At 33.5% G+C, this 17,092-nt stretch overlaps 1 protein-coding gene across 2 annotated transcripts; it reads left to right on the top strand.

Moving 5' to 3' along the window:
• The first annotated feature begins 5,063 nt into the window (after positions 1 to 5,063).
• On the top strand, positions 5,064 to 16,626 carry LOC139977929 (uncharacterized). 2 transcript variants are annotated; one of them, XM_071987661.1, is made up of 18 exons: positions 5,064 to 5,267; positions 6,560 to 6,608; positions 6,868 to 7,158; positions 7,871 to 8,179; positions 9,358 to 9,576; positions 10,017 to 10,145; positions 11,187 to 11,211; positions 11,425 to 11,495; positions 11,754 to 11,924; positions 12,227 to 12,337; positions 12,812 to 12,966; positions 13,380 to 13,499; positions 13,843 to 13,957; positions 14,540 to 14,633; positions 15,050 to 15,131; positions 15,839 to 15,940; positions 16,132 to 16,233; positions 16,485 to 16,626. In XM_071987661.1, the coding sequence occupies exons 2-18, from the start codon at positions 6,563 to 6,565 to the stop codon at positions 16,581 to 16,583; spliced, it is 2,241 nt and encodes a 746-aa protein (XP_071843762.1). In that variant the 5' UTR covers positions 5,064 to 5,267; positions 6,560 to 6,562; the 3' UTR covers positions 16,584 to 16,626. The 2 variants fall into 2 exon arrangements, with proteins under 2 accessions (XP_071843762.1, XP_071843760.1); XM_071987659.1 differs by lacking the exon at positions 16,485 to 16,626 and having other exon boundaries at positions 16,132 to 16,341.
• Positions 16,627 to 17,092: the final 466 nt, after the last annotated feature.

Raw genomic sequence — 17,092 nt, 5'->3', positions numbered from 1 at the left:
AATTCGTAAAATTCGTTAAAAGTGAATATATGAAAGCAATATTTGATTGTCCAGAAGCTTTGTGTTTGTCGAAGCTTGCTAATTACCTACTTTGCTTTCGTTTTCGAGTCATTTTGATAAATTTAACTTCTTTGACCATTTTAACACAACTTCACAAGTGTAACTTAGTTAGTCCTTAAAAAACGAGTTAAAAAGTCGGAAATTAAACAAAAAATGGACAGAGAAATATTTTTGTTGTGCAAAAACACATTTACGCAGTGACAATTCTGTCCGCTTTTCCTTATACTCATATAAGAAGTGAGTTCAGAGACAAAATTCGTCCCTTTGCAACTGTTAAGCAAATCGTTTTGTCAACATCAGTATAGTATTGCATTAACATTAGTAGCACCTTCCTACTTTGCCGTGCCGTGAAATTTACAAATCGTTAACCAGGAAATGAAAACGAAATTAATATATTATCGTACGGTATGAATATAAGTAGTAATATTAATCTAAGTGGCATTCACGAGTAATATAATAATAATTTACTAACTGAAGTTTTTGTTGTAAGAGTGAGGTACTCGTTGAACAAAGCGATCACTTTGAATTGGTTAACTTGTTGACTTGTAGTCTCAAAGTGTTCCCTAGCCTAACGTAAACCCAGTAGTAAAAGTAAATGGGGTCTAAAAAAATATGAAAGGCATAGTGAGAAATGCATAGTAAAACAACATTTATGCTTACGTGGACATGGAGCGAATCCAACAATACTCCAAGATAAACGTGGAAGAGAGATGTCATCATACTTGTGTAAACATGTACGTCAATTCACACTTGACTCTTTGCTTTCTTTCATCGTTAACTTAACAATTCATACCAAACACAGCTTAAATCTTAAATAAATATGCGAACAATGGAGATAACAAAAGACAGAAATAATATATGATCCTTATTCGCAATGGGCTAAGAAGAACGTCATTTATAAAAGGAGACACCCTTTCAGTCGGAGAAAATGTTTGTCAATATGTAATTTCCAATCTAATTTACAAGAAAATGAATACGTCTTGTAAATTAATTCTGTTTTAGCAATCATTACTTTGAATAACCCGTTTCTACTGAAAGGAAGACTGTTACTGGTGCAGATCTGCATTAGACTGGTACCAACACACAATTTTGGAGACTTCAACTGCATCGTTTGTAGATAGTTAATGTTCTTTTTAAGTGATTTAAAACGCAGACAATCTTGTCTAAATAATTCATTTTTAACAATGCACATGACTTCAAAAGGCGGGGAGCCAAATTAGCAACTTTTCCGGACTTGAGGTTGTAGCATGAGCCTTCATATTAGGGACAGATGCTTATGAAGTAGTTTACGAAGGAGGTGTGCTGCCGTGGGCCATTGACACCAACTCTCAACTATAGATATTCTGGGGTTCTTCCATAGAAGAAACATAGAACAAGTCAAAAGGTGCATTCTTAGGCATATTTAGGTTATAACTTAGGTATAAAATAAGGAGCTCTAACCGAAAGCTTGGCATTTCAATAATAGTAGCTTTCCATTGCTTCTCAGAATTTAAATCCATTAGCTTGCAGAGTTAATGAATATGACAACCAGAAACCATTAACATTCTGTCTTTATCACAGTTTGATGACTGACATGCACAACATCAAGTCGGCTGCATACTTAGAAAATGAAAATATTCTCATTCAATTTATAAAAATGATTAACAGAGATTTTTGCTGTTCAATTATAAAAGAAAATATAAAGGAATCTCAGTGAACATTTTCAGCCATATCCTCTATAGATTTATAAAGGTGAGACGGAACGGGGATGGGGTTGCCCCTATTGCATATGATATAATGTTACTAGTGTATCTTTGTCAACTAAATGATTTCACAAAGGTTCATGGAAACCCCTATGTATCCCCGTGACAGATAATTGAATTACGTCTGGTATGTCAACTAAGATGTTACAAACGAACCAAAAACATAGAGAATTGACACTTCGTGAAAAAATCATGGCACTAGTTGAAAAGTTAACACTAAGAACTACTATAATGCCACTTGAAAATATCCGTATATTCCACATTCAGAGAGTAGCCACTCATCTGGCCATGAATTCAGTATACGATGAACTCATACCGGTCATGAAGAGTGCTTAGTTAGACTCTCTGACCATAAGCAAGGTTCCACGCACGCCACCTAGTACACTTCTGTTCGATTTAACTGACCCTCTTTGCATCCACCCGGGTTCTTTTGGTACATCAAGGAAGACTTGGACAAGGGATCCTAGGCCACAAAACGACATTCTTTGCCACAAAGGGATCCTAGGCCACAAAATGTCACCAAATGACATTCAAACAAATACCACAGTTAAGGATTTTCTTTGAAGGGTGTAAATATACAATATGTTTACAATATCATGCTATTTGTTACTTCCAAGAAAGTGGAATAATACTGAACGATTTCATTACGCTACAATGAATCTGATTAGCACATAGAAATAGCACGTTGGTTTCTTAATACGTCTTTGTGTGATTGGCTCACGCTACAATGTTATTGATAACAATATTACAGTATATTAAAGAATTAATGCATGAAATGCTGCTTACTTGTTACGCTAGCGAGAGAGGTTGTTTGTGAATTAAATAAATCCTCACAAATGTATCTTTTCCATACGGATAACAGCTACAAGAAATTCCAGCAATAAAAACAACACCTATTAACATTTTGTTATTTCGAATAAAACAATGGAATTGCTTTGTGAGTAAACGTATCTCTCCCCCTCCACATTATTTGTTCATAACCACTGCCGTTGGTGCTCTAGTAATAAATATCGATAGAGGCACTTTTATTGCCTCTTGGATTCTTCTGTCACGATGTGATTGTTTCTTAAAAGTATATAACCTAAGCACACTTAAGGTTTACATTAAATTGCTAGATAATTAGAACTAGAGGACTGCACAGTCACACGTTAATCTCCCATTCGTCAAAGCCTGACCGATAAAATAGATGAAGAGATCGGTCATATTGTCAAATATCAACAGTACTAAAAACTGCTTATATATATATATATTATATATATATATATATATATATATTCATATTTGAGTTACTGTATCACCCGTAGATTGTTTCCAAAATTGTTTCTACTACTAAATAGTAAATAACGAGAAATTCATTGGATTTGACGGTTACTGAATAGTTATTGACAACATGTGTAGACCAATGTCCTGGTTCGACTTGTGGATATACTTGTATAAATTATTAATATATCATCCTATGGAGATACACTGATTACAGTAGTATCTATTCTTTAAATAGAGGCTAAAAAGAGTAGATCTGGGACCTAATGGTATATTACACAATGCCAGATTAGGGGGTTATGTATCGCTTTTATATTATGTCTTTTTCTGTTTGTATTGCTGCATTGTGATGAGAAACGGTATATTCCAAAATGTCACCAATGTTCAATTTATAAGGAGGTACTAATTGTATTCAGAATTGTGAATTGTGAATTTTGAATTTTGAAAAAGCTATAAAGTTGTGTATGCAATATGTAAAAACGTTAGACAGTGAGGGACTTTAAACGTATGACAATACCATTCATTAACAAGAGCTGGGATTTCAAATGTATGACAATACCATTTATTATAAACAACTGGGATTTCAAACGTTTGGCAGTACCATTCTTTAACAAGAGCTGGGATCTCAAATGTATGACAATACCATTCTTTAACATGAGCAGGGGTTTCAAATGTTTGACAGTACCATTCATTAACAAGAGCTGGGATTTTGAATGTATATATGACAATACCATTTATTATAAAGAGCTGGGATTTCAAAGGAATGACATTACCATTCATTAACAAGAGCTGGGATCTCAAATGTATGACAGGACCATTCATCTTAACAAGAGCTGGAATTTCAAATATATGACAATACCATTTATTATAAAGGGCTGGGATTTCAAACGAATGACATTACCGTTCATTTACAAGAGCTGGGATTCTCAAATGTATGACAGGGTCATTCATTAACAAGAGCTGGGATCGCGAACGTATGACAGTACCATTCATTAACATTAGCGAGGATTTCAAACGTATGACAGTACCATTCATTAACAAGAGCTGGGATCTCAAATGTATGACAGGACCATTCATCCGAACAAGAGCTGGAATTTCAAATATATATGACAATACCATTTATTATAAAGGGCTGGGATTTCAAACGAATGACATTACCGTTCATTTACAAGAGCTGGGATTCTCAAATTTATGACAGGGTCATTCATTCACAAGAGCTGGGATCTCAATAGTATGACAGGACCATTTATCTTAACAAGAGCTGGAATTTTAAATATATATGATAATATAATTTATTATCAAGAGCTGGGATTTCAAACGAATGGCATTACCATTCATTAACAAGAGCTGGGATCTTAAATGTATGACAGTACCATCCATTTTAACAAGAACTGGGTCAATATATTTATATATGCTCCATAGCTTATCCTTTAACGGTGTTCAATGTAGAGTCGAGTCACTGTGATATGTACTTCCTTTGTTGATTACGTGGAGCCTTCTACATTACATTGAAATAAGTGGTAGGGAGACGTGGACAATAATTACGACGCATATTGATTCAGATTCATGTAAATATATAAACTAACCAGGAATGAGTCAATGAGTAACACAGAGTCAGTTAGTCCATTTAAATATCAGTAAAAAAAAATAACGAACGAGTCGTCTGGGGACTAGGGATTTATTGTCACTGCAGTGTTAAGAGTTACTCTCTTATGTGTATTGTTAGGAAACCTTGATTACTATAGTACAGTAAGTACTCCAGGAACAAGGAAGCAGCTAAAAATGTCTTACCAAAATAGCCGTCGTTATCATTTACATTGATTGTAATGTCTGTAGTCTGCGTTACTCAGAACAATGCTACCAGATCGCATAAATTGCACGAAACGAAAACACCGATATATTATTAACTTTCCTACTTACTTTTTAAAGGCTCATGTAAATTCACTGTTACTTATTAAACATTAAACATTTTCTCAGCAGCGTTTAGTCTACCCTGAAATTCCGGGAGTTTCATTCAAATTAGACGGAAAAACATTGCTGCCAGGAATGAACTATTAATGAAGAGGGAATAGAATGGTTTTTAGATATTGATCGAAGACTGGTGATAGAAACAACCTATATGAACCTGTGAAGTTGCATTGCTAGACTACTACATTACTCAACACAATAATTCTTCCGTTCTGGTTGTGATTAGATCATTAGCAGGTATGAAAAAACTCTTTAAATATTTTTAAATGTATATTAAAAAAATCGATCACTTTATGATATTATTATGTGAACTTTTTTTGTCATTCGTTAAACAATATGTAACGTTTTTCAGAATAATAGGAAGTAAATGTGCATGTAAAAAAAGACTCCTGTTTTATATAATCTCTGCGTAAACCGTCTTTATGACAAGCTCGGAAAATACAAATTCTCAAAAATTAATTGTCGAATATATACTATTATAATACCGTGTTGATATATCCTTGAAATTGCAATGTTTCCTTAAATGTCGATGTTATATTGAGAATTTCATCAAAAATGTATTTTATTGGGATAGATAGGTAAGTTTAAAATACAATAAATATAAACCAAAACCTTAATAGCCAAATATACGACATAGTGAATTTTGCTGATGCCAAATGCTTTTACAAATAACACAAAATTTAAAATTTGTACTTTTTTTTCCAATCCCAAAATTCTATGATGATGCGATTTTGACAAACCGACGCAGAACGCGTTGAGTTTTGTATTAAGCTTGTGTTCAACCTCAACAAAAGGAACATCTCTTTAAGTTATGAACAGTGTACTTAAAGTTGATGATTGAAATCTTCTTGCAACGAAGTTAAATATAAATACTAACTCATCGTTATATCGTAAAACAAAATCACTTGAGTTGTTAAAACGAAAAAGCCTTTTCAAACCTCTTCTTGATATGTCCTACCTTTTTCTTGCAACAGCTCTTCTATGGTTGCTGTTCGTAAAGGTGGTATCTAATGTCATTTTTAACATGACATTAGACTCACTGTATACAGCTATTAAAACAGTGCTGGCTTGAACTTAGAAAAAAATAGAAAAACATTGAATGAAATAAACTCATACATTCGCCTCGGTAATTGTCTCAAATTGATCAATTTCAAGTGGTATATAATTTAAGATATATTATGCAGTTCATCTATTTCCTGAGTCAGTTTTACCCATTATTATTTCATGTAATTGCGTATATTCTCAGAAATCGACATTAATATCAACGTAATAAAAAAATAACGTACCCAATGAAAAGAAACATATATACAAATCAAGTGCAACCAGAAATTGCGGTCCAAATCTACAGATCAGTTCTCAACAGAGAAACAGTGCCATCGTTTAACTCGATTGTGAAATTATCTTAACCTAAAAACCAAAAAGCATTTAGGGGTTAATATTGTAGTTATGATGTACCGTCGTGTTTATTATCCGAAATAATTTTCCAGACACTTTAAATATCCACATCTCTGCATACACTTTTTTTCCAGACGATGAGGCTAATCTTTCTACTGGTCATTACTCAGCAGTTTTATGCAGGTAAAGTTAATACATTTAAAGAAGGTCAATATTCTCACTGTTAATATACTTTTTTCTTCAATTCTCCAACATCTAAATTTATTTAGTTAAATCAATTATGATAAAACAAGTGTTTAGTATGAATTATACGTCAAAATAATCCGGGTTTTTTTTTGGCGTTTTGTGGTAGAAATATTACTATGAAGTCTATTGACTGAAAATGTGTGGCGGAATAAATGTTTATTCTTTTCAACCTTGCCTTTCTATACGATTTTTATAGCGGAACTGGTAATATTGAAGGGAACACATACCACTACTTTTCCAATTGGACGCGACATATTGCTTACTTGTGTCAATGAAGACGGGGGTATGATATGGACATCCTCCACTGGTGATATTTTGTTTAACGAAGAACTCAGGTATGCGAAGAATGAGATATACAACAATTTTGAATTAGAAGATTCAGGAAATCTATCGAGTATGATAATTACTAATGCATCACTTGAGGACGAAGGACACTACAGCTGTAGTGACACTATCAGTAAAGCAACGATTCAAGTGAAAATTGAAGGTAAGGTCGATATGGTTTGTTAATATTGTGAAACTATAAATCATTAACCATTAACAAATAAACATGTAAATAAAAAATATTCTTTGAATTTTCCCTGCCATCACATCTCGTGTTTGAGGTGCCCAGCTCCTAAAGTCTACTTTATTCAGGTGTAATATCTCTGTTTTACAATATTATACTGACAAAGATTCTGCTAAACTCCCCTATCCAGATGTAAATAAAATAATCTCTCTATTATCGGTAACTTAAATGGTAAGTATATTTTTACCTTTCAATGGTTCACCTTTGTTACTGTAGACTGATATTTTACTTTATTTTTTTTCCGACGATTGCAAGGTAAGTTTCTTGTACCATTTTGGACAAGTGAGTGTTGAGACACGTTATAAGTGAGACCTGGACGCTCTAGATAAGTATTAAGTGATCATACTTGTTTTGAAAACAGTTTGATTTAGACTAATGGAACACCACCATTTGCTTTAAATGTGACTGGGACCGGAAGGTCTGAATAAATTAAATGATATGCGACACTAAGCTACGTCGTATTAAAGATAGAGTAACGCACACTTATCAGCTTAATTTGCTAAGTACACCTGCCGCAAGATAATATGATGATAATAAAAACAAATCAATTTATAACAGTGCATTGCTTTCTTCCTCTTACACTCATTTCATATCATTTAGTGCACTTGTCATTCATTTATCTCTTTTCCAGTTGCACCAAGACTTAGTATTGCATATGATGGATTTGGCAATCCAGGTCCTACGCTCCCAAACACAATTTCTCATCTTATAATATCTTGTCTTGCTGAGGGTGCGAAACCCTCGGTGTCGATTAGATGTAAAGTCGGGGGAAGTGACTGGCTGAGACCGAAAAACAATGAAATACTAACTCGTGGATCAGTGTTTGATACTACTGTTACTCTGAACTTTCAATTCATTAACGATCCAAACGGAACAGTTGTTACCTGTGAGACTTCGGGACAATCCAGCATTAAGCCGATAACCGAGACTCAAGTATTGTGTAAGTTTAAAACTAATAACCCGAAAAATATAATAATACACATAATTGATTACAGGTTATAGAGAAAGTGATATTTGAAACGTACCACCAGCTCCCTCACCCCCTTTATTAATTATAGGACCTCGTTTCTTGGACCATGCTGCCCCAACCCGCCCTCCACTTCCCCCAAAATAATAGTAATATTAAAATAATAGCAATTCCATTATAACAATAGTTTGATTTGAAAAACTTGAAAAATTGACCTATTTAAATGAAAGGTCACCAGATACTTAGAACTAGTAGCTTTACAATAGATCATGAGATAAGTCAAGCGAGATACAATTAACTAATTGAATAGAGATGTGGTTCATAAATGCCAGTAAGTAATGCTTTCGAGACTTTTAATACAAGTTATTCATTCCTAATAAGTGACTATATGTAAAATTTGAACAGAGTTTTTATCAGGTATTTGGAATGTTTTATATTCTCCAGAATCTTTTTCAACTCTTATTTAAACACCTGTAAGTCTTCTAGATAACCATACGTACCGTTTCTCCATGGCGTTTGTGGGCCACCTAGGTTTGGTTTATGGACACAGAGTGAAACCTTGACAATCATGTTCGTACCTTTTATATGTTGATGGATCGGATATTACATTTACTGTTCTCCCGATCCGTAGCTCATATGAGTATGATACCAAAGTTATCTAACCAACCAAGGAGGCTATCACACCCCACATCAACGCTGCAAAGATCAATATTTGCCTAATGCATTATGTTGAAATATAACTGTTTTGTTGTTGCCTTTTTCGAGATGAATATATAACTTCAAAGGGTATAAGACCTATTTATATATGTTTACTTTTCAATTTCAATTACTTCAATAAATACGTAGAATGCTCAGTTAGAAAATAAACTATCAATTATATTGACTTTGAGAAGACTTGTTACAATAATGTACATGTATCAGACATAAGCAGTATTGAAAAGTACTAACACTGAGCAATTTTGTAATCTTTTTAACGTAAATTACACTTTCTAGTGGAGGATTGAAACTTAAAATGGCATGGTTAATTCTCTGCCTGTATGAAATGGAAAAAAGTCGCGTTGTCATAATAGCATACCTTTACCACACTGGTTATCAACATCATTCTGTTCATATCGTTATATAAACACATGTTTATAATTGATTTCCTATAGCTACACCAACTTGTAACCTGCATAGAAATTATGTTGAAGTAAATTGCAACTGTACAGCAAATCCACCCGTTTTTAAGTACATCCTATCAATTGACGGACAAATGGTCGTCGGGAGAACTCTAAAGTTGGAAGGCTTGGAAGCTTCAACAGTTATCTGTTTTGGAGTGAGCTACATTGGCGTTGGAAAGTCTAATAAAATCGTATTGGATTCAAAATACGGTGGGTTTTTAGTTTTATTTAATTTGAAGGTTATTTGGGCCTAATTTAATGGTTCCCCCAGAATTCTCATTCTAAAGAGGTTCCTCCTAAGATCGAAAACTTGGGCCCTCTACTTTTCATATATATTTGCCAACACAGGCTTTTCGCAGTTGGAGGACAGTTTGTTGAAAATTCCTCCTTTCTTGTTTTTCATCTATAGGAAAGTAAGGAGAAAGTTACCAAAAAAAGCTTGTCACTATTTCTGTTTAAGTAGTTTTACATCTTTCAAACAAGAAAACAACAATATTTAACGAAATGGAAGAGAAACTAAGGCAAAATTACCATTGACATATTGAATAATACGCCGATCAATACATCACTGATTTTCTAACGAGAAGAAAGGTAATCAACGGACGAATTGAAAATGATACTAATAAAAAAATCATTCATTACATTGCCAGGTACCCTACTTCCTGTTCTTTTAATCATCCTAGCATGTTTGGCGGTCGTTGGCTTTGGCAGTACAGGCATCGCTTGCCTGTTACGTATAAGTCATAATCAAGCTGTTTCGTCACAAAGAAAGAGGAATAGTAAGTACTACTATAATTTCATCTTGCCCATGAGTAGTCCAATTTATTTTAAGTTTTGTGAGAATTATTTTTCAAATCGAAAAGTATCGTTGCTAAGACGTGGAGGATATAAATAACGAATATAATTATCTGCATCATGTTAATAATATATAATGCCGTGGGTTATCCTCTGTAACAATTTTTTGAAAAATATGGCTAAATGATACACATGCTGTGACATGAAAATGAAGGCTTTTGGTTTCTTTTCAGTAATTGACATTCTTTAAAGTTACACCAATACAGAGATATGTGTAAACATGAAATATTGAAGATAATATATACTAATATATAACTTCCTTTGCCTGTTAAAGACAATCTGTACTAATCTATGAGTTCCTTGGCCTGTCAAAGATAACCTATACTAATATATGAATTACTTGGCCTGTTAAAGATAATCTTTATGAGTCTATGAGTTCCTTGGCCCTGTTAAAATAATATATACTAATCTATGATATCCTTTGCCTGGTAAAGATAATCTATACTAGTCTATGAATTCCTTGGCCTGTTTATACTCTTCTCCGATATAACTTCACGGTGTAATCTTAAATGATCTGTGGAAGTAAAAATCAGTTATGACATATTTACTGGCTGGTATTTACAACTCTAACATATGTTATAATGGTTGCATCGTTACGCAGCTGGAGTAATTATATATATTATCCTTTAAAAACATTTTTTTTTGAATTACCAATATCTGGTAATTCACCGAATTACAATTGGGCCTAATTGCTTGACGAAATGAGACACCTGACCGCTCAGTACCTACAAAATGAAATTTAAGCCGGTTTAACAGCATTAAACTATTTGATTCCGATTAATAAATCTTTCAAAGCACACATCATATAGTGTAACAGCTTATTGACCTTCAATGCTATCAGTTGATTTACTTACGTGTTCCGTATAACTGTTAGGAAAATAACACCGAGTCAGCGTTTCGACTAGAGTGAACTCCAGTGTTACAATATATATGTTACCAGGATAATGTTCCTCTGTCTTTGACAGGTTCTATAAAACTTCGAAAACAAAGGTAAGCCACCAAGAAGCAATTTGAACTCTCGTCAATCCATTCTACAGAAATTTCTTAAAGGAAAATCGTAAGTAATATTTTGTTGAACGTGATTAGCATATTAGTGTATTTCAATAAAAGTAAACATATTTGTTAGGAATTACAAATAAAACTGCCTCTTGTGGATTTCCACGTTGCACGATTTGTGTACTTTGTATGTTTCATTTCATCCAGAAACCGAGACTCTACTTCAAATAATGAAATGTGCCAGTCTGATAAACGTACCCTTGATCCTAACCAAGCAAGTATGTTCTATTTTATTTACATATATCATACATAATTTTAAATATTTATTGATGAAGATTAAGGTGGACACGAAGTGGGTCTATTTTGATTGTTTTCTCCTCAGCAAATTAATTGATCACGTCACACCAATACAGTTTACATCAGCATCACTTTATTTGATATCATCTCATCATTACAACACAACTTTGAGTGGTCGTTTTCATAATCACCAATCCAGGTTTTCTAGTCACAACCTATTCGCGTTGCATTTGTTCCAGATTACTATACAAGAGAAGATGTTAAAAAAAGGAGACATCTAAAGATGGTTGCTGAGAAAGACATTACAATCATCTTGAATTTGAAGATGGGAAAAATATACAAAAGATGGGTGGGATCCGTCGATCTTCCCTGGAGAAGCAACAATTGTGTTGTAATAACAACGATGGCAGGTTAGACACAATTATCTAAGTTACACTTTACAAAGCACCAAGGTGTACACAATATAGAAAGGTTATCGGTAGCATCAATAGTCGTACTACATTTGTCATCCATTTTTAATAAATATTCCAAAGTAGACGGAACTACCAACCGCACGTAAAATTCAAATAAATTAAACATGATAAAGTTACTTACTAGTAATTGACTTGTTAATATACACTAAGAGTTGCATATATTTTCTACGTGTGATTTGTGTAAAGTTTGTATGATTTGCTTCTGTTTTTGTTTTCTATGGGGTTTTTTCTTCTTATAGACACAGCTAGGAGGACAAAAGACATCCAATGGGAGGCTTTCCTAAGAAATAGTCTTGAATTGCCAAAGTCAAACAATCTAACGACCATCGAGGCGATATCTATCCAAAGCGGTGAGTTTCTACTATATATGATCATTGCATGAGCTCAACACTGGTTTGTTACAGAAATAACAAGTTAAAATAATCCTATCACAATTGAATTTGCATTTCTCTACAACCATTAATCCTCGAGAAACCCAAACAAAACTGGTCTGTCAATTATAATTATAATTCAAAGCCGATAACACGACCAGATTAAGCAACGATATATCGACGAACTGTTATATAAAGTAAGAGCTGCAGGAAATTTGAGTATCTAGACAATCGCAATTGTGCGAAATGTTCGAAAATAATCTCAAGATATTGCATCAAATTACATTAACATCCGTATGAAGAGAAGTTACAGCTTTAACAAAAAGTATACCGGAAATAATAAGAGTGCAGTACCTGTATGTCAGATAATGACTATAGCATAAAATTCGAAGTGTATTTGTAGCATATTCTATTTGGAATTCTTCAATCGTCCATTTTCCTTACTTTCTTTAGATAATATGTATCTCATAAGTGAGCACCTCGACTGCACAACTTTGCATAGTATGTTGACCAAAAATAACTACTGCTCTATTTCACTGACCGTTTCTGACGTCATCAAACACGTAACCGGTGTGCTAGAAGGAGTAGATGTCATTAACAAATTTGGAGTAAGCTCTCTGAAAAGAACCCTTCTCTCTTTTATTTCAATTTTAAGGATTAGCGTTCTTTCTTTGTGTTTGTTTGTCTGTTTCTCTTTTCTTTGCGTTTCTTCTGCATTCTTCTTTTACTCTAAGTCATGGTTGGTACACATAAAGATAATATCTGTGTTTCATGATTATTGTCTTACCAGTCTATGTTATAAGTCTCAATTTAGCCGAAGTTTTGCAAATATACACCACTCAATCAGTTAAGAAGATGGAATAGTCACGGTAGAAGAATCTAAAACATGAAAACCATAACAGATTCCTGATATGAACACTTTAAAATTAGAACATATACCATATATCTTCAGAAAATGTAGCAAAACATATTTTAGGATATGATTTATATGAATTCCACTTAATTCTGATTGAAACCACAGTTTCTCCACCCCGGTTTAACTACCAAGAAGGTTTTGCTTACAAAGGAAGGACAAGTTAAATTTTACGATTTCTGTCTGGCTGATGACGCACCGAAGATAGCTGAGTTAAAGAAATCAGATGTGAGTATGAAGTTATACTGTCTTTATCTACTTTAATCTTTCCTTAATCAAACTCCCATAATCATATACAAAAGTAACCGTTAGCTACAGTTATGCAGGCTATCCATTTCTGGAACCGACTTTGATTTAAGCTTACGTGGACATTTGTTTACCTTATTCTCTGGCTTTGTTCATTGGCAGCTTTCCAATCTCAAACCGTTGGTCACCACAGTAAGCAGCGTAAACAAATGTAAAATTATGTTTGTAGTCTAATATAAGCAACCAGTAATTGAGAGAAAAAAAATACTCTGTGTTCACATACGAATATGTATTATTTTTTTTTTAATTTCTGCCTGTGTAATAGGTTACTCCAGTTACGGTGAATCAATTTCCGCCAGAAACTCTGAGCTTGAATGAATATAACGTGTCCAGCGATGTGTGGTCTGTAGCAGTAGTGATATGGGAGATCATGGCTGCAGGTATGTAAATAATGCATACTATTTTCTTATATCTCTACAATGAGACACTTGAATGATGATATTAGGCAAGTTAAAATGAGGAAAGGAAATGACTATTTTTAAAATATTGTGTTTTCATATCGCTATTTTGTTATTACTTCGCCATTTTGCTTCTGCAATTTCTGCAACCATATCACGCAAATCGCAGTTTCATGAGATCACACAATATATTACTTCTGTGTGAAAGTTGCTCAAATCAATCATAAGGCAAAAGAGCTTTTGCTGCTGCCCCTTATCTGTGGTTCAGCCTTACAGAACATGCTAAACACAGTTCATCTTTTCCTTCCTTTAAACGCACTCTCAAGACTTATCTGATAAAAACAATTTAATTAATTGTTCAATGTTGCCCATTTTTGCTTGCATTTTTTTGTCTTGTACTATGTTTACTGTTTTTTGTTTTGCTGTCGCACTGTTTGTGTCAATGCGCCGTGAGCGTCTTTTTCGACGGATACCGACGCAATATAAATGTCCATTATTATTATTAGAAGTAGTAGTGGTATTATTAGTATTATTTTGTCACTTATTTCCAATTTGTTTTTATAGGAAAGCTACCTTTTCCTGACGATAAAGAGTGTTATTTGGATCAAATGTCAGACGAACCATCTTTTACTTGGCCACAGAAATATCTGCAGTTAAAGTAACCAATTTATTGTTTAGTAACATATAGGTTTTCGTTTTGTGTTCAAGAGGTAGTTTGTACGATAGTGATGTTTGATGATAACCCATGTGGGTTACTAACCATCCTATCAACAAGATGATGACGATATCGTTAATGATGAAGACTTTTTGAAACAGTGATGTTTGATGATCGCATATTTATTCCATGCAATAAATATCTTCCAACTCCCCGCTTACCTTAAGCAAAGTGTTATGCAAGGATTTTAAATTGCAACGATTATTTTAAATAATAGACGTTTGTTATAGCTCCAATAAGTAACATTGCTGTATTTATAGCTAACAATGATAATTATCGGAAAAGCAACATTGTGTATTTGCGACTTGCGTTTCGAAATCAGAACTGTCTCGATGTTAACTAACTGACTTCATCTACAGAAACACAATGCTATTTGACTGTTGGAATCGTAACCCTTCTCATCGACCGATGATTGGTAGTTTAAAAGGATCTTTTTTGAAAGTAAGTCATCAACCTAAGATAATTTTCCAGAACAATATTTGTTGTTATAACGTGTTGTAACTACAATGTTCCAGATTCCATGGCAATATGAATGATAAGAAAGAAAACCATTGTTCTTTTTTTGTGTTGCATGTACATGTATTACATATTTACCTTAAATCCAAAACATCACAACTAAATGATCAATATGCATTAAATATATCCCAAAAATGACTCACTACATCTATTTTAAACGTACATATACTAGGCCCCAAAGAAATATCGAGAGCCATCAACATTGATTTCATCAATTTGCTTCTAATGTTCCAAAAGAGTCGTTCAGCAAACTCATGTGCCACCACTGATGTCAACTAAGTAGTTATAACCAAATAAATAATTAAAACATTTTCAAGCAATAACAATACAACAATAAGATCAATAATTATTTATAACCTTTAACTCTTTATGTTTAGACGAAGTACAAAAAAAGAAGAAACTGGTTTGTTGAAAGTGAATTGAAACATTCAAGTCTCAACAACTTTGTTTGACAGTAGAAAACTTACCTAGCGCAAATAGTTGACAAACATTGAATTCGCAGTTTGTAGTGTTAATAATCTTTTTGAGAGGATAGTAAATGTGTCGTACATAGAAAAACGTAATGATGTTTGGATTCATTTAATTAACAGTTGACACACTTTGGCATCATTGTCCATATTATTCATTTACAGATATTTCGGACGGTTTTGACTGACAGTTCGTATGAGATAACGGTGCCATCAACATACATGCCTATGAGAGCTTCATATAAAAACAAAGGAATCGCAGAACAGGTATATATGATAATTGGAATTACAGCTGCGTGGATATTAGTGTTTAAACCGTAATTTTTAGTAGTAATGTACTAAGGTTGACACAAATGTACTTCGTGTAAATTGTAAATATGTATAACTTTGCTGCTTTTAATTAAATTCTAGTAACCTTTGTCACACTTTGGCATATTTCCCTTGTTATTTCTTTACAGGTATATCAGGAGGTATTGACTGACAGTTTGTATGAGGCAGCAGTACCGTCAACATACATGCCTATGCGAACGTCGAATGCTTATAAAGGAATCGCAGAACAAGTATACATATATATAATTCTTGAAGTTAGAGCTGCATGTATATTAGAACTAAGTGTTGAAATGAGAAAAATATTATCTATATCTATTTCATATTATTGTTTAATGTAACATTGTTTAAACTGTAATTTTTAAATGTACTAATGTTGATACAAGTGTACTTTACCTAAAATGTAGATATTTATGACTTTCAATCAAAATTTCAGTAACCTTTAACACACTTTGGCATAATTCACCTTTTTATTCCTTGACAGATATTGGCTGACATTTCGTATGAGGTTTCAGTATCATCAACATACATGCCTATGAGAACCTCGAAAGCATATAAAGAAACCTCAGAACACGTGTATTAAGTGGTATTGACTGACAGTGCGTATGAGGTACCAGTACCATCAGCACACATGCCTATGAGAACTTTGAATGCATATAAAGCAACCTCAGAACACGTGTATTAAGTGGTAATGACTGACAGTGCTTATTAGGTACCAGTACCATCAGCATAAATGCCTATGAGAATTTCGAAAGCATATAAAGAAACCTCAGAACACGTATATTAACTGGTATTGACTGACAGATCGTATGAGGTACCAGTACCATCAGCACACATGCCTATGACAACTTCGAATGCTTATAAAGAAACCTCAGAACACGTCTTTCATGATACTTGGAGTTAGAACTGCATGGGAATTAAGGAATTAATCCTTTGTGTTGAAATGAGAGAAAATATCACCTACGTCGTAGGTTTATTATTGTTGGTATTATTTTCCTTTCATAATATTGTTTAAATTGAAATTTTGTGTATAAATGTGCTATGGTTGATACATAAGTACTTTAAGTAAAATGCAAGTATTTATGACCTTGC

Source organism: Apostichopus japonicus, chromosome 12 (assembly GCF_037975245.1).
Source record: "Apostichopus japonicus isolate 1M-3 chromosome 12, ASM3797524v1, whole genome shotgun sequence".
In the NCBI taxonomy this organism is placed as follows: domain Eukaryota; kingdom Metazoa; phylum Echinodermata; class Holothuroidea; order Aspidochirotida; family Stichopodidae; genus Apostichopus; species Apostichopus japonicus.
The sequence above is the reverse complement of the archived record's forward strand: the minus strand, read 5'-3'. Positions and strand labels throughout refer to the sequence as shown.